This window comes from Pristis pectinata, chromosome 1 (assembly GCF_009764475.1).
Source record: "Pristis pectinata isolate sPriPec2 chromosome 1, sPriPec2.1.pri, whole genome shotgun sequence".
NCBI lineage: Eukaryota > Metazoa > Chordata > Chondrichthyes > Rhinopristiformes > Pristidae > Pristis > Pristis pectinata.
The window spans coordinates 34,479,691-34,498,917 of NC_067405.1; the positions used below are offsets into that span (position 1 = coordinate 34,479,691).

The window sequence follows — 19,227 nt, forward strand, 5'->3', positions numbered from 1 at the left end:
AGGAAGTATTAAAACAGTTTCCTGGCAGTGAAATAGCAATTTCTGAGGCACAGGTGCAGCTGGCAAAGATAGAGGCTGAACGAGAGCAAAATAAATTAGAAGCTGAACAAGAACAAAAGAGATTAAAGGCCGAACGAGAGCAAACCCAGTTAAAGATTAGAGGCCGAACAAAAGAAATTAGAGACTGAACAAAAGCTAACTCAGATGAAGATAGAGGCTGATCTAGCAATGAAGCAGATGGAATTGAAGAGGATGGAGCTGGATAGTGAGGAGAAGGAGAAACAGAGGCTGCATGAGTTACAAATGAAGCGTAGGAGTTCGGAATCTGATTCTGATGATGGTTTTTCAGCCAGCAGGGAGGTTCGATTAGTCCCTCCGTTTGAAGAAGATCAGGTTGATCAGTATTTCCAACATTTTGAAAAGGTTGCTGTGAGTTCAAACTGGCCAAGGAAAGGATGGGCTCTTATGGTACAGAGTGTGATTAAAGGTAAAGCTCAAAAAGCTTATTCTGCTTTGTCTGCTGAGGATGCAGCTGATTATACCAAGGTAAAACAAGCTATATTGAAGGCCTATGAATTGGTCCCTGAGGCTTATAGACAAAAATTCAGAGACTTGAGGAAATCTGCAGATCAGACTTATATGGAATTTGCCAATGGAAAGAGAATATGTTTTGAACGATGGTGCCTGGCTAAAAATGTAGATGGGGATTATGATAAATTGACAGAATTGATACTGGTGGAAGACTTTAAAAGATGTGTTCCAGCTGAATTAACAACATATTTAAATGAAAAGGCAGTGGAAACTTTACAAGAAACTGCTAGGTTGGCAGATGATTATGCTTTAACCCATAAATCCAAATGGGGACAACCTAAAACCTTTCAAAGGAGTTACAAAGACAATCCAGGGAAACCGGAGATTAAATTGGGAGGTAATCAAAAAGGAAAGGATGAAAAGAAGCCAGGGCTGGAGAAACCTGTTGAGCGTACTTGTTATTACTGTAGGAAACCTGGCCACGTGATATCTAATTGTGCCCTTTTGAAGAAAAAGAAGGAAGCTGGGCCCAATGCTTGCTTTCAGGCAATTAAAAATCAAAAAGGTTTAGGAGATGCTGTTAAAGATCAGTCCTTGCAAGAGGGAAAAGCGGAAAAGTTGGAGGAGGTGAGAAAAGAATTCCGTTCGTATGTATCAGAGGGTTTTGTTTCACTGAATGATGAGTCACCCCAGGTGCCAGTGAAAATTCTTAGAGATACTGGGGCTAGTCAATCTCTCTTGCTGGACAGTGTTTTAAATTTTGGTGAAGAAAGTGACACTGGTGAAGTAAATCTAGTACGAGGCGTTACAGGTGAGACCATGTCTGTCCCTTTTCACAGGGTGATTTTAAAGTCAAAGTTCGTAGAAGGAGCAGTCGAGATAGGGATAAGACCTAGTTTGCCAGTGGAAGGAGTTTCTTTGTTATTGGGAAATGACCTTGCAAATGGAGAAAGTGATCCTGTGGTATGGTTAACAACCAAACCAAGGATTGATGAGTCTGAGAATGATTCAGATGTTTACCCATCATGTGCGGTGACTCGAGCTAGAGCTAAAGAATTAGCCAAGACAGACAGTCCGGTGCAGTCTGATGTAGTTCCTTGTGACAGTTCTAAACAGGAAGAAAATTATGATGCCTTATCTGAGACTTTTCTGTCTTCACTGGAGGATCAACATCCTTATAGTGAGCCTGAATTTAAAGATTTGTCTTTGTCGAGGAAGGATTTTATGGTGGAACAGACAAAGGACCCTGAGTTGACAGAATTGAAAGAAAAAGCACTCTCATGTGAGGAGATTGAAAAGGTGCCAACTGGATACTATGTCAAAAATGGAGTGTTAATGAGGAAATGGAGACCTCCTCATGTTCCTGTTACTGAGGAATGGGAAGTTATTCATCAGGTTGTTGTTCCAAAAGTTTATAGGGATGAGATTTTAAACCTGGCCCACAGTAGGCCTTTGGGTGGTCATTTTGGTGTGAATAAAACTGTAGGGAAGATCTTGAAACAATTCTATTGGCCTGGTTTGAGAAAAGATGTGGTGATGTTTTGTCGAACCTGCCACGCATGTCAGATGGTAGGTAAACCAAATCAAAAACCCCCTGTGGCTCCTTTGAAACCAATTCCTGCTTTTGGTGAACCCTTTTCGAAGGTGATTGTGGACTGTGTTGGTCCATTACCAAAGTCTAAGACTGGAAATCAGTATTTGTTAACCATCATGTGTGCAACTTCTAGATTTCCAGAGGCAATACCCCTTAGAAATATTAAGGCCAAGACGGTGTCAAAGGCTCTTGTAAAATTTTTTACCTTGTTTGGTTTGCCAAAAGAAATCCAATCTGATCAAGGCAGTAATTTTATGTCAAAAATTTTTCAACAAATAGTCTATGAGCTGGGAGCAAAGCAGATTGTATCATCTGCATATCACCCAGAATCTCAAGGAGCTCTGGAGAGATTTCATTCTACTCTCAAAAATATGCTGAAGACTTATTGCTTTGAAAACACCAAGGATTGGGACGAAGGTATCCATTTACTTTTGTTTGCCGTTAGAGAATCGATCCAGGAGTCAATAGGATTTAGTCCGTTTGAGCTTGTGTTTGGACATAGGGTGAGAGGACCTTTGGAGTTGTTAAGAGAGCAATGGGTTAATGAGGAAGTTCACTTGAGTCTGTTGGACTATGTCCAAAAATTTAAAACTCGGTTGGAGAGAGTCTGCCAGCTAGCGAGAGAGAATCTGAAAACAAGCCAGATAAGAATGAAGACATATTTTGATAGACGTGCTCGGCCTAGGACATTCGCAGTGGGGCAAAAGGTATTGGTATTTTTCCCTAGCCAAAATAATCCCTTGCAAGCTCGTTTTTCTGGACCCTATGTTATTGAATCTCGAGTGACTGATCTAACATATATAATCAAAACACCAGATAGACGCAAGAAAACACAACTCTGTCATGTAAACATGCTAAAACCTTATTATGAGAGGGATTCAGTTGTGGCCTTGGTGGATGGTGAAAAGGTTGTTTCTAGAATGCCTGATGTTGATGTTGAGGAAGGCCAATTTAGACCAAATATTGTTCCATCGAAACTGAAAAACCAAAATATCATGGAGAACCTTGAAACGAAGTTGGACCATTTACAAGTTTCACAAAAACAACAGATGAGAGAATTAATTTTAAAATTTAAAAATCTGTTCCCAGATGTTCCAAACAGAACATCGATAATTACCCATGATGTTGATGTTGGGGATGCAAAACCAATCAAACAACACCCATATCGAATGAAAGTGGAAAAAAGTAAACTTGTTGATCAGGAAATAAAGTACATGTTGGAAAATGATATTATTAGACATTCTACTTCAAATTGGAGTTCGCCCTGTGTTATTGTACCTAAACCTGATGGAACTGTTAGATTTTGCACAGATTACAGGAAAGTGAATGCTGTAACAAAGTCAGATGCTTACCCTATTCCTAGGGTGGATGATTGCATAGACAGAGTGGGAAAGGCAAAATTTCTTACAAAGATTGACCTATTAAAAGGGTACTGGTGTGTTCCATTAACAGATAGAGGAAGGGAAATTTCAGCCTTCGTAACCCCTTCTGGATTGTATGAATACAATGTTTTGCCATTTGGAATGAAAAATGCTCCGGCAACATTTCAAAGAATGATTAATTCAGTGATTCATGGGTTAAAACATACAGATGCCTACATTGACGACTTAGTGACTGGGAATGATACATGGGAGGATCACATCTCTGCGTTAGAAAGGTTGTTTGAAAGACTTTCCAAGGCTAACCTTACAGTTAACTTGGCTAAAAGTGAATTTGGCCATGCCACTGTGACGTATCTTGGTTATATTGTAGGTCAAGGCAAGCAAGCTCCTGTTCAGGCAAAAGTTCAAGCAATATCTGAGTTCCCTATTCCCACAGGTACGAGGACTGTTAGAAGATTTTTGGGAATGGTTGGATATTATCGAAAATTTTGTAAAGACTTTGCTGATATTGCTCTTCCCCTAACTAATCTTCTGAAGAAGGGAGTAAAGTTTGTTTGGACAGATTCTTGTCAAGAAGCATTTAAGAAGCTGAAAGCCATTTTATGCTACCATCCTGTGCTCAAAACACCTGACTTTGAAAAGCCATTTTCATTAGCAGTAGATGCCAGTGGTGAAGCTGCAGGAGCTGTGTTGTTGCAGAAGGATGACCTTGATGATATTGACCATCCTGTAGCTTACTTTTCAAAGAAATTTAATGAGCATCAAAAGAATTATTCCACCATAGAGAAAGAATTACTGTCGCTTGTTTTAGCCTTGCAACATTTCAGTGTATATGTTTGCACCACTCAGAAACCATTGACTGTGTATACAGATCATAACCCATTGGTGTTTCTGAGCCGAGTCAAAAACAAGAACAGAAGGCTGTTAAACTGGAGTTTAATTTTGCAAGAGTTTGATCTCATGATAACTCACATTAAAGGCAAAGATAATGTGATTGCTGATTGTCTTTCCCGATGTTAAATGGGAAACATGTATCTGTACTAATCTGATAGTCTGTAGTTGTGTAGCATGATAATTATTAACATTACTAACTATGCGCGGTTAAAATTTTCTTGGGAAAATTTTTTTTTAGGTGGGAGGTGTTACGGACTCAGTGAAAGTCCCTTTAAGATAGAGAGTGTGTGTGTATGTGTGTGTGGGGCGTGCTTACGTCAATAGAAGATAAAGGACGTAATGACGTTGTTGAAGAAGTAAGAAGAAGAAGGAAGAGAGAGAGAGAAGGGAGAGAGACACCAGCCTGCTTGTTTTCTCTATCGATGGATGAGAAACAATAACTGTGTTTGCCACTGAAACCCATGTATGGAAGTTGGAAGTAATCCGGTGGAGTTCACTTTGTTGCTGACCTGTAGAAGGAAACAGGTATTTGTGTGTGGACGACCACGATTCGGATGCTTTTCGGGGTGAGGAAGTCACTACCGAGTAAACACTGAAGTGTCGTTTGGGTTCCATCGTGGAACATTTGGATTTCATATGTACTCTCTCTATGTTTCTCTACGTCTACGTCTTATCTTCAGACAACGGTGGTTGTTGAAGAAGCCCTTGCTCATGTTTCACCTTATGGCTTGCGGAACTGAACTTTAAGAACCATTCAGGAACTGGGAGTTTTGGACTTTGTCACACACACACACGAAGAGTTTAGTTTTGGGGTTAACGTTCGAGGTTTAACATTTTTGAATTCTAACATACTAACATTTTTACTTTTATTTTACGTATTATCATAAGTAGTGATTAATAAAATAGTTTTTAACACTGAATCATGCTCAGTGTGTTTCTTTTGTTGCTGGTTCATGACACTAGCCCCAAAAGTAGGCCTGTAAAGTGCAGATACATCTGGTCCTTTAATGCACTGGAGATTACTCCATGGTTGTTAACTCTGGCAGTCTTCCATTAGTGGCTCAGGTAAGGACTGACTCTTTAAATAATGCTGGAGTAGCCTTCTGCCTGCCAGTTGAGGCCCATTATTTTTCTCACTTGAGTAGCTATGCTTCATTGTTGCAGTAATGCCAAATGCATGCCCATTCACCTAGGTCCATCAAGCCCATACAAGCCTGTGATTCAATGTTTTGCTCTGCCATCTTGGAAGTGCTGTTCGCATTTAGCGATGGATTTTACATACCTGTCCATCACATAATGCAGAGAAAACGTGCAGTACATGACCAAATTCCTAGCCCCATACCTCTCTGAAAGCTTTAGGCAACATTAAAATCCACCAATTTCAATCTTGATAGCTCCACAGAAGTGAATAGCAAGTTCAAATATATGTTAAGAGTCTATCTTTGAAACCTTCTTCAACACTTAGGATGGATAATATTCCTTTATTTGATTGATCCTACACGGCAGCAGCAATAATCATCATTGGAATGGAGGAAAAACCCTAAATAACCTGTTCCTTCAAGTGTCAAAAACCTCCATGAATAACAAAAAGTACAACATAAGTGTGTATTCCATTTTATTACAATAAACAACAATATGGACTATATTGGCCTATTCTTTCCTCAGATGTAAGAACATAAGAAATATGTTAGCATATGTGAATGTAAGAAATATGAGTAGCCTATAATGGCCATCAAGCCTGCTTTGCCATTCAATAAGAACAGAGCTGATCCTGTGCCTTGACCATTTCTGTAGACTCTTGCATCTTCCTCATAGTGCATCTATTCCTTTTACATCTCGCTACGCTCCATCCAAACAAACTTGGATAAGTTATAGTTTGTCTTTTCCTTGCCCCCAACCAACTGACCTTTATCTAACACTCCTTCAAGTGGTGCCTTCTCATATGCATTCTGAATATTCAAATATAAAAGATGCATTGGTTCCCAATTTTATGCCTTGCTGGTAACATCCACAGGAACTCTTAGATTTGTCAAGCGTGATTTCCTCCTTCGTGAAACCATGTTGACTTTATCTAATCATATAATATTTTCAATGCTGTTAATAATAGATGTCAAATTAATTGGCTTATGGTTCCCCATCTTCTCTTTTCCTTCTTTCTTAAATAGCTTTACTTTTTACTAATCTGCTGGCATTGTCCCAGAATCTAGGAGTGGATACACAGTCCTCTCTCTCATGTATTCCCCAGCTTTTCCTTGGGAGAATTTGAAGGCTAGTGCCACTATAGGTGGCTGTTTTTGCCCAAGTGATGAAAAAAAAGTGACATTTTCTGTTCATGTGGCACAGAAAGAAGGTTTTTATTTATCAGAAATCAGTGTCAGAAATTCAGAAGTGGTTGGATTGTTCCACAGAAACATATTGAAAGCAATCTTGCTGTATAGATTAGCTCTTTAACTCAAGCATTTGATTTTTACTTTCAATGGGGACAAAATGGCTTCTGCGCAAACATCATACCAAAGAAACCATTGAAATAAAATAATTAGAAACACAAAAAAGCACAAAACATATCACTATTGCTGCCTAAACCACAGTACTCAAGAACTAGAAGTGGCCTACTGCATGTGACATGTCACAAACTACAGCAGATTGAGCTGTGCACAACATAATTAATCTAAAATGACTTTTACTCTTCCCAAACAACATGTGGTAGAGTAAAACACTGAAAACTTCCCCTTTTCCACAAATCTCAAACATATAAAAATAAATAATGTAATATACAAAGACAATACATATGAAAATACTGTTCCCATTGAGTTGGACTACACTTACATACATAGCATGCCCACATGTACATGATGTTTATTGTCATTCATTCTCATACAGAAAATGGCAGTGCACTATCAGAATGTTTTGATATTTCTAAACCTTCATCTGATATGGAGATACATGATAAAATGCATTCATAACACATTTTGTGAAATACTTCCAGGATCAAATTGCCAGCTTGTCCGTGCAATACTTAGAATTAATAGATTTGCAATACTGTGTAGTACTTCCCAGTCAAATAGCTAATGTTCCTCTGAATAAACACCACCACTTAGGTAGCCATTTGTCCCATTTGTGGTGCTGCTGTGTCCACTTTTTGCAGCTGATGGCGTTGATTCTTCTTCATCAGAGCTGGACTCAATGTCACTTCGGTCATCTTTTGATACCTGGGCAATTAAGTGAACCATTAAAACAAAGAAGACAACTTTTGACATGAAAATTACTAAAAAAGAAACAAAGACACAAATTAATATGGCAACTGAAATGAATGGGCTGGGTCAAAAACCTAATGGTGTAAGATGGAGCTAAGATGCACCATGAATCTTTATAGCATGGAAGGAGGCCATTTGGCCCATTGTGCATGCACCAGCACACAACAAAAGCAGTCTAGTCAGTCCCACTCCCCTGTACTGTCCTTGTGGCCCTTCAATGTTTTCTGCTTCAAATATCTACCTAATTCCCTACTGAAAACAATAACTAAATCTGCTTCAACCACCCTTTCAGGTCACAATTTCACATAAAACTACTTGCTGCTTGAAAATGATTTTAGTCATGTCACACCTGATCTTGTAGACAATTACTTTAAGCTGATGACCTCTGGATCTAAGTCCTTTCAAAAATAAGAAGAGATTTTTTTTCTATTCACCTAATCTAAGTCCGTCATAATTTTGAACAGCTCCATTATATAATAAAAACCTCAACCTTCTCTGCACCAGTCAGGACAATACCAGATCCTCCATTCCATCCACATAACTCATCCCTAGCACCATGCTGCTAATTTTTTTCTGCACTCTATCTATGGCTTTTATATATAAACATGGTGTGAGGACCAATGGAAGTAATATTCTAGTTTTTCCGGTAATATTCTGGTTGTGGCCAAACCAGCTTTTTCTGGAGTTTCAACATAATTATTAAGAAATTGGATTTCACCCTTAACTGATGTGCTGAATGGATGGAAGAACTAGAGCTAAAGCCCAATTAGGAGACTCTCAGAAATTTGTTAGCATATACTGAACTCTGGTTGCTTCACTCCATAGCTACCTTCCATACACTTACTGACCTCCTTTCTGTTCCCTCCTCCTCTCCACCCTTTATCTGCATTTTATAACTGTTTCATCTCGAAGTTTCTGGTTTAATCCTCTTTCTCTCTCATGGATGTTGTATGATCTGCTGATTATTTCTAACATTTTCGACTTTTTTGTGGCTACAATTCCTGAATGCTTCACCTGCCTCCTTGCCTCCCTAGCAAAGCCTTATGCTACTTTGCATTTAACTGCATTTAAATTGCATCGGTATAGAAATTTAACAGTAATTACTCAGGTCATCAACAATACCTTAACTGTACTTTTGAAGTACACAATATGAGATAAACAAGTCACAGGGAAAAAACACTTTTAAATTATCTTAGCGGAAAAAACATTTTTGAATAATGTTTCTCTGAATATTAATGCACAGGTCAACCTGCTCTTTTTAATTATTGCAACAAGAGGAATGTTAACATTGTCCCAAAGATATAATTTATTAAGAATGAATTTGTAGAAGGAATTTTTAATGCAATCATAGAAAGCCAATGCAAGAGGTAGAAGGTGGGACATTTGATTGCAAGGATATTGTAAAAAGGACAAAGAGCGGAACTGCCTGAAAAGAGTAGCAGAGGTTCCAGGGTTGAAAGACTCCCTTCAATGCCATTCACTTCTTAAAGAATAAATTTAAGTTGAAGTGAATAGAGAGTAAAACTGAGCTGGGCATATAATGGACATAGAACCATAGAAAACTACAGCACAGAAAACAGGCCATTCGGCCCTTCTAGTCTGTGCCGAAACATTATTCTGCTAGTCCCATTTACCTGTCCCCAGCCCATACCCCTCCAGACCTCTCTTGTCCATGTATCTATCCAATTTACTCTTAAAAGTTAAGAGTGAGCCTGCATGTACCACATCAGATGGCAGCCCATTCCACACTCCCACCACTCTTTGAGTGAAGAAGTTCCCTCTAATATTCCCCCTAAACCTTTCCCCTTTCACCCTAAAGCCTAAAGACATATTAATTTTCCATTGGGAAGTTTGGTGAAAATAATGTCTCGTCAATTCTTTATCCACTTCAGAGGCAGTCGATACCAGTTAGAAGAAATACTTCAAATACTTCCTCAACAATGACTGTCATGAGCACCTTTGGCTCCATCCCACAGCAACGTACCCAGTCCAGTCCTGCCACCCCTCCTGACCAACAAGAGATTGAAAAGGCATATCCCAACTAAAATATAACAAGGTCTGAGGAGCAGACCATATCCTGGCTGAAATCCTAAAACTCAGCAGTGAAGAGCTTCAATTATAGATGCAGAGTTTAATTCTCCATATATGGAAAGGGGAGGATATACCAGGGGACCTCAGAGTTGCCATAATCAAGACAATCTTCAAGGAATAAGACAAGTCTGACTGGTTACCAAAAGGAGTCTTACTGCTGATTGCTACAGGTAAAATTTTCCCCTGGGTCCTCTCAGCTGTCTCCTTACAGTGGCTGAAGGGCGACTTCCTGAGCTGCAGTGTTGAGTCCTCCCTCTAGGGTTACAGAGGACATAATCTTCACCACACAACAACTCAAGAAAAAGCCAGAGAGCAGCACCAGCCAATGTAAATGGCCTTTTCAACCTTATTTTGAGGAAAAGGGTATTTGAAGATCCAGGTCTCATCTGGCACAAAATTCATATCTACCAGGCAGCAGTGATCCTCCTCTCCCATGCTTCTGAGAGCTGGACCACCTACAGCAGTTACCTCAAGGCAATGGAAAGACAGCACCAGTGCTGGTATGTCAGTGTCCTCTCCCAGACCAATATCACAAACACTGAGGCCCGTGTTACAGTCAGTCGGCCACACCGAGCAGGCCATGCCGTTCCCATGCCCAATGCCATATTCCCAAAGCTGACACTGTTCCAAGCTTTGTCATGGAAAGCGATTATGAGGCAGACAGAGGAAAAGATTCAAGGATATGCTGAAAGCCTCCTTAAACATGCACAATATCCCCACTAACTCTGGGAATCTCTGGCCCATGACCACTCAAAAGTGGAGAAGGAGGATTTGGGATGTCATTGAGAACTTCAAGTCCACATAACGGGAGTACACAGAAGCCCTCTACAAGTAGTGGAAGGAGTGGGCCATCTCAGGGACTACCCATCTACTCTCCCCCCAGCCCCCCATCCCCTTTCTAGCACCTCCAGGCGCATCTGTGGAAGAGATTGCAGTTCCCACATTAGCCCTATCAGCCATCTCAGCACTCTCAAAATCGGTTTGGAAGCAAGTCATCCTCCATCCCAAAGGACTGCCTAAAGAGAATTTAATTCTCTATATCAGGCTCCTGTGACTGCATTTGGCTACAATAGTTTATGCTTCAGTTTCCAAACAAAAACTTCTAAAATCTAGGGAGTAACAACAAAATACTTTCATGGAAATAAAATATTGCCGATGCAGGATAATAGTGAACATGTAGAACAGATTAATGATTATGTGATATGGTTATACTTTTGGGATAGTCCTTCATCAAAACTCCCAACATTCTGTATTTCAAGAGTAACCATTTTTAATACATTTTGAAATCTCCAACATTCATTACTGATGATCTGCAAATAACCAATTCAGCTCACAGTGTACCATGCTGCAATATCCTAGCAATTTGCATAACGTTTACTGAATATACCCTGAGGCTCCCGATATCTTCTGAGCAGTGGCACTGTTAGCAATTAAAGAAGCAATTAAAATCTAAACTGCAGAAGCAGAGCTTTTAATTGTGATATTGCTGTCAGTGTAGGCTCACTTGAAGCCTTCATACTGATAACAACCCTTCATCAACCACTGTTCTTAAAATCTGAGAATAAATTACATTTGAAATGAAATGTGGGTTTCATGGGGTGATTACGGTAAATCACATCATGATTCAGGACAAATAATGAAAGCATTATTTCAATAGACTGCAAAAGTTTAACCAGTAAAACTTACATGCAAAGGGTTCCACTTCCCAGCCTTCCAGGTGTGCACAAGGAAGAGTTCAAATGGATAGAATGAAAAAAAAGTATTAAGTGACATCCTGCTGTTCTAAATATATTCATTGTTAATGAACTACAGTAGCAATTCTGACTACTAATGTACTATTATTGCCTGTTGAGGTGCTGTGACCTTTCTACAGCTCTGGCACTCTTTGGGCAGGAACCAGCTATAGAACCACTAAAGATATTATTGCTATTCAGTTAACCATGTCTACACACCTTGGTCTGTAACATTTAACACCCATAATTGTCTCATGTGCAATGCATTTCTTTTGCTCTTTATTAGCAGTTGTACCTTCAGGCATTTAGGTTGCATATTCTTTAAACTACTCTAGCACAACACTTCCTCTTTGAAGAGCTTACCCAAAGCCTCGCTTTGTGACCAAGATTTTGTTTTTCTGATAATGTGCTTTGGACTGGTTTACCATGTTAAAGGCTCTATACAAATGCAAGTTATTTTTTTCTCTTTGTTGTTGAGGTGTAGTTAGTCAGAAATGGGGTTCTTTGGCTCTTAATTTCCCTCTAATTTTAGCCTGCGTAAGAGGAATGAATCCAAATAGAATTTGTTAACAACATAGTTTGGTTGTGTGATGCCAACAGTTTTTGGAATGTGAAGGAACCACATGTTACAATTAGTGTCACTTAAACTTAAATTATAGTTTGGGCAACTCACTATTTTGTTAATATATATATACTGCCTTGATTTCCCTCTAACATTGCCAAGACGAGTAATTAGCAGCTGGGTTTCCTCACTAAATTTTTGGTGTAGCTGTACTGTAAGATATAGGTCATATTTAAAACATAAGCAATAACCAAGTGCTAAAAAAATTACAATATTGGAAGATCCTAATAAAAAAATGAGAAAGAACATTTTAGTTGAACTCTTTTTGTAGCATCTCTTTCTTTTCAAGGATAAACCATTACCAAAGTAAGAAAAGTGAAGAGGAATGGGGGCAAAGAGGAATGTTTGCTATGGGAAAACATGGCACTGATATGTACTGGGAAGGAACGGACAAGTATAGTTACTGGGAAGGAAGGACAGTAATTTGGGGGAAGTGGGTGGTGGTGGTTGGGGAGAGTGGAATGCCAGAACGTGGTGTCTGGGCAAATTTAACATCAGGAACAACTTTTAATTCCTTTATTTTTGTTTCTAGTTTGGCAGACTTGGCAGATTGGTCAACTGCTGGATAGGAAAACAAATGGTGGAAGACCACAAACAGGGACCACATGGATGTTTCGTTCAGGGTTTGTCGGCAGGGACCCTAAACATGGCAAGTGGCTTCAGATTTGTAATTCATTTGAAATGTTCCTGTTTGCTGGGGCTCCTATCCATTCATGGTAACATGGTATGAATCAGATTTTGTTCTACTGCACAGTCATAACTGCATCTGTTGGTCTTCAAATAACTGGAATGAACCAAATTATAAAGGTGGCAACCTTTTTGAGTGTAAAGGCATCTATCTGTGTATCAGTGTCTGTCAACATATTGCAACACTATTGGAAAGAGAGTCTTGTGGCGTGTCTGCTTTATAACAATGTACTCAATCTATCGTTGATACGTGAAGACTAAACATGTACAAGGGTTAAGTGATCTTCCTTGCAAATAAACTACTTATTCTTAAATATATTTATGCGTTAGGGATTATTTTCCTTTGAGCTTGGACATATAAGACATTGCTTAGCAAGTTTTATGTGAGTTTGTAGCATGAAAGCTCATTTTTTGTAAGGTTTTCCTGTGGTCACTCAAGTAGAATTTTGTTTGTCTCAGGTTCCCATGTGTAGCAATGAGAGTGTTTAGCACAGCAAGACACAATGACAAAGGTATTGACTGGCAATTAACTGTTGTTTTATCATTCACACAAGGTTAATTATACCACTGTTGAATAGAAGCAGGGCAACATTGTTTATCCAACTGGCTATATCAGGAGCCTTTGTAATGTTGCAGATAAATTAGGGAAATGAGTGTTAATAAAATAATAATCATGGGTGATCTCATCCACCAATATTACTTGGACCAATGAGATAGGTAAAGGGGATAAAGGGCAGGAGTTCCTAGACTATGTAGAACTCCTTTCTCACTCAATATGCAAAAGTCCAATAAGGAAAGATTTGCTATTGGGTCTAGTAATTGGGAATGAACCAGAGCAGATACAAAATGTATAAAATAGAGGAAACCAAGGTAGTAGCGATCACGTTATACCAGGCACATTGCTCTTGCTTTGTAATAAAAGATATAATGAAAACCAGGCCAAAAACTTGGAGAAAATCTATTTTTGAAGGACTGAGAATTGATCTTTGTCAACAATATTGGCAAGCAACAATGGTAAACTTTGAGAACTATTCAACAAAGTGCATGAATAAAAACAAAAGGGAACATCTGAGGATAAGGAAAGAGGCACAAATTAAGTGCACAGACAATGGAGGAACGCATGATAAAACAAATATGAAAGGATTAGGAAAGAAATGAAATAAAAATGGAGGTACAGGGGAACAATTAAATTGTTAAGGAACATTAAACAAAATAATAATAATTTATAGAGTCATCAATGATAAAGGAATGTTAGCATAGGAATAATGCCATTAAATGATAGGATAACACCATGGATAAATACAGGGAGATGGCAGAAATAATCATTCATTATTTATTTTGGTAATTACCATAGAGATAGAACAGTTGGATGAAACATTGGATGATGTGATGACTAATGAGCAAGTGAATTTAAAATAGAAAAAGTGTATATATTAAATAAGTTAATCAAACCCGAGGAGGATAAAACCCCTTGTCTGGATGGATTGCATCCATGCATTTTAAAAGAATCTAGGGATGAGATAGCAAAGGCATCACTATACATGTTTAATAATTCATCAGAATAAGGTATAATGCCTGAAGGCTGACAGACAACTAACACAATACCTATAATTATGGGGGATAGAAAACGACCAGGGAATTATAGACTAGTTGGCTTAATGCAGGGGAAATAATGGAATACCTACTAAAGAGAATAGAAAAATATCTAGAAACTAAAAGTATAATAATGAATAGTCAACATAGATTTTGGAAGGGAAGTTCTTGCTTGACTAACACTGAATTTTTTGAAGAGTTAACAGAGATAGTAGACAGTGATATGGATGTAATTTTTCAAGATTTTCAAAATGTATTTGATAAAATCTTCCATTGTAGACTAATGAACAAGATCAGAGAATTGGGGACAAGTAGTGCAAGCTTGCTTCAGGACATAAAGCAGAGAGAGGCTGTGAAGATGGGTGATGTTATTCCGCAGAATTAATGTTGGAACTGTTCCTGTCAGCAACTATCATTAATAGTTTAGATTTTGGCACTAAAAGCATTATTATTAAGTTTGCCAGTGATACTACATTAGGGAGATGGTTGGACAGTCAATACCGAGGAATGCAACAAATTATATTCATAACCTTCCATAATGGACAATTAATTGATAGGTGAGAAAAAAAGAGAATCTGGTGACATGAAGACAATGTGAACCCGAAGTAAAACAAATGTGTGCTTTGTAATGAGAAGAACCTTAGTCTTCAGGTCAGTGCTAATGGTCTGCAACCAGTGAAGGAAAAAGTAGAGGCCATCACTAGTGTGCCGAAGACTAGAAATATAGCAGAGCTGTGATTGCCAGAGATGGTAGTTATTACCTGTGATTCTCTTCAAACCTCGCAATGGTGTTCATGCCATTGCATCACTTGTTTTTTCATTCATCACTGGCAAGGCCAGCACTTATTGTCAGATCTTACATGCCAATAAGAAGATGTTGGTGAGCTGCTTGAACTGCTGCAGTCCTTCTGATAAAGATACTTGTTTGGCAGGGAGTTCCAGGATTTAGGCCCTATGTTGATGAAGGAACAGTGATATTTTTCCAAGTCAGTTTAGTGTGCGATTTGAGTTCCCAGGCACCGCTGCTCTTGTCCTCCATGGCAGTGGAGGTCACAAGTTTGGAAGGTGCTGTTGGAGCAGCCTCGGTGAATAAGTGTTATGCCTTTTGTAGATGGTACACACTGCAGCCACTGTGCACTTGGTGGTGAAGGGAATGAATGTTTAGGGTAGTTTGTGGGGTGCCATCAAGCAGAATGCTTGCTCCTGGATGACGTCAAGCCTCTTGAGAGTTGTTGGTGCTGCAGTCATACAGACAAGTGAAGAATATCCCATCATGCTCCTAATTTGTGTCTTGCAGATGGTGGAAAGACCTTGAGGTGTCAGGACGTGAGTCATTTAAAATAAGATCATAAGATATAGTAGTAGAATTAGGCCATTTAGCCCACTGAGTCTTCCCCGCCATTCAATCATGGATGAGTTTTTTTGCAAGGATGGGCTGCTTCATTTGCTAATGGAAATGAACAATAAGCAAACACCAGCAACAACTCTATTCTGATCTTACGATGGAAGGAAGATCAATGAAAAAGTTGAGCAACCGAAATTCTCCTTGTTTTGGACAATATTATGTGCAATTTGAAATTAAATTGAGCTAAACTGGTAAATTGGTTTATTATTGTCACATGTACTGAGGTACAGTGAAAAACTTTGTTTTGCATGCCATCCTTACAGATTGTTTCATCACATCAGTACATTGATGTAGTACAAGGGAAAACGATAACAGAATGCAGAATAAAATGTTACAGTTACAGAGAAAGTTCAGTGCAGGCAGAAAATAAGGTGCAAGGCTATAAAGTGGTAGATTGTGAGGTCCATTCTTATTGTACTAGGGGACCGTTCAAGTTGACATATGATGCATCAGGTTACAATGTATGTAGGTCACCAGTTGTTGATGGGCAAGAGAAACCCATAGCTTTCTCTTGCACTCTGAAAAGGAGCAAGTGCAATTATGCACGGATTGAGGAAGAAGCACTTGGAATGATAGAATCAAGAAATTCTATCAGATCTTACTCAGCAGATCCTTTCCCCAGTCAGGAGATTAAAAATCACTACTTGGACATTCAGTCCCAATCAGTGGTGCCCCCTATGGTGTCATCAAGGTTGGAACAATGGCTAACCCTTCTAATGCAGTATGACTATGCAACTGAGTACACAAGTGGAAAGCGGGCATCATTGCGGATGTTTTGCACGGGAATTGTTAGCATGAAAACAATTACTGGAAGCTTTATTTACTGGTCCTATTTGGACAGTTACCTAGAATCATCAGGAAGCAAATGCAGTATTTGCCAAAACTGTAGGAACAAGCCACTAAAAATTCCTTTGCTGTCACAACCTTAGTCTGTTTGACATTTTCAGGGAGTACATGCAGGCTTTTGTGAAAAAGGAAATGATAATTTCCTGCAACTGATAGAAAGTCATTCAAAGTGGATTGAAGTAAAACACATGGGTTGGATGACTTAAGGTCCATGTTAGGGTTTATCTGAAGAGCTTGTGGTCCCCAGTTTCAATCCGCTCTTTATGAAACAAATTGGGATCAAGCATACTCTCATTCCTTCAAGTCATCACAAAAAGCAAAAGTTGCAGATATTTAAAACAGCATGAAACATTGCTTGGCCAATTTCTTGATGAAGTACAGAATAACTTCACACACTAATGCTGCATGTTTTCAGCACTCTTGATGAGGAGGAGATTGAGACTTGTTCAATCAAATGCAGTTTCTATAATGGAACAGAAGCAATTCAGTCAAAAATATCACTATGACATGAATCCGAACATATGCAATTTGAAACAAAATGGATGTGCTGCTGTTCTTAGCAGGTCAAACTCACATAAGTGGGAGGCAGGAACCATAATGAAAACAAAAGAAATTTCATTGAAATTGGTGTAAAATCTGAACCATTCATGTAGATCAAATGATTGCTGCTGGATATGAACCATGAAAACGTTGAAACACTTGATTGTGATTTTGCATCTGAGTCGAACCTGGCACAGACTTCAGGAAGCAAAGTACGAGGTTCAAGAGAAACAAAACCTCCACTGAGTTCACTTCTGGAACCAACAGTCCAAAAGTTGATTCAGAACCAAAACCTGCAGGAAATTCAGGAAGACTCCAAAAACTGATCTCGAGGTTAGATTTAAAGTTGTTGTCTAATCAAAAGAGAAATCCATTCATGATTAAGTGAAGCATATACAGTAAAACTCTGATAATCTGCTATTGATTGTTTGGCAATCCCGATGATTTGGCATCTGACTTTCCAGTTGTTGATTCCTGTGTTCCCTTTAACACCTCCTGCACTCTCCTTAACACACTGGGGCTTCGGTTCCCATGCTCCCTTTAACAGGCTGGACCCTGGTTCTAGCGATTCCATTAACCAACCAGCGCCCCCATTCCCACATTCCCTTTAAACTTATTAACCAGTGCCCCATTCCCAAATTCCTGCACTCCCTTTAATATCACCAGGCCCAGTTTCCCACACTCTTTTAAACTCATATGGGCTCCATTTCCTGCACTCCCTCTAACCTTACCAGGGCCCTGATTCCTGTGCTCCCTTCACTGGACCCCTGATTCCCGTGGTCCCTTCACTGGACCCCTGATTCCCGTGGTCCCTTCACTGGACCCCTGATTCCCGTGGATCCTTATAATTCCCCTGGTTCTGTTTCCTGCACTCTCTAAGCTCACTGCAGCCCCATTTCCCATGATCCCGCTAAACTGATCAGGGTCCTCTACCCTGCCCTCCCTTTAAATTCACCAGGGTCCCTGTTTCCTTTACTCCGCTGCTTCTGTTTCCTGTGTTCCCTTGAAATTCACTGAATTCTGGTTCTCGCGCTCCCTTTAAATTCATTGGGGCCCTATTTCCCAGGTTCTCTTTAACCTTATCAGATTTGCTAGAGGATTTATTGTACTACTTGTAACATCCCAAAAAATATGTAAAGTAAAAGTGTGTTGGAGTATTGATAGGAATATCATTAACAGTTCGGAAAAGCTGTCAGCCTGGCACTACCAAAGTCCTAAGCATATTGGATTAATGTAATTTTACTGTATACAGTTTAGTTAATTGTACCTCACTGTTGAAGTATAAGTGGGTGTAAACAAAAGGGACACAGTATACTCTATCTGTGTACCTATGTGACACTCTGTGGTTCTATTTTACAATATTATTTTGTAATTGTATAACACTGACAACAACACAGGCTGTAGCAGATGGTTAAAAGCTTCACACACAGAGAGGTCAAGTACTTTACCTCTTTTGCATATATAGTGCCTTAATCCACCTGTGAAAATATTTCAGAATACTAGAGAAATAATACATTGTCTACCTCCTCGCTCATTTTACCAGCATTTAGGGAGACATACCTTTCCTTTAGCAATAGCTTTGCAAGTGATCCTGATGATCAGATATGACCAGAAGCTATGCAGCAGCTGAAGCAACAAAAGAAGCAAGTTGAAGACCCACCATGATGGATAAGGACCAACAATCTCCCAACTTTCAAACAAGGTGGTATTTAATATCCTGAAACAAAATACAAATATTCATCAGAGAATGCAGTTTTTATAACCTGGAATGCAGATTAAAATGAATCAATTATTAATTTTGGAGAAATATCAAATGTATCATTGCTTTAAAGAATGTGTTATTGATATGCTTCCCAGTTCACACAAGAAGCATATCAATAAAACAAGTAGCCTTTAGTAGTAAATTGTTTTATCTCCTGTTTCTCAAAGAATCAATACTAGCAATGCCTTTGTTTTACAAAATATAAATTACTTTTATCTTCTTACTTTGTCTAATCCATTTTCTTTACTAACTGAACTCGCCGAGGCTTACATCTAGTGAAAGCAAGTTACAAA

General features: G+C 39.0%; 1 protein-coding gene across 1 annotated transcript in view; it reads right to left on the reverse strand.

Moving 5' to 3' along the window:
• Positions 1-6,745: 6,745 nt before the first annotated feature.
• cers6 (ceramide synthase 6) overlaps positions 6,746-19,227 on the reverse strand; it is a 205,482-nt gene continuing 193,000 nt past the window's right edge. Inside the window, exons 9-11 of the mRNA XM_052027662.1 lie at positions 18,733-18,889; positions 11,433-11,456; positions 6,746-7,610 (exon numbers count right to left, since the gene is read on the reverse strand). Of these exons, the coding sequence (XP_051883622.1) occupies positions 7,467-7,610; positions 11,433-11,456; positions 18,733-18,889 (325 nt within the window). The 3' untranslated portion in view covers positions 6,746-7,466. The remainder of the gene's footprint in view (positions 7,611-11,432; positions 11,457-18,732; positions 18,890-19,227) is intronic.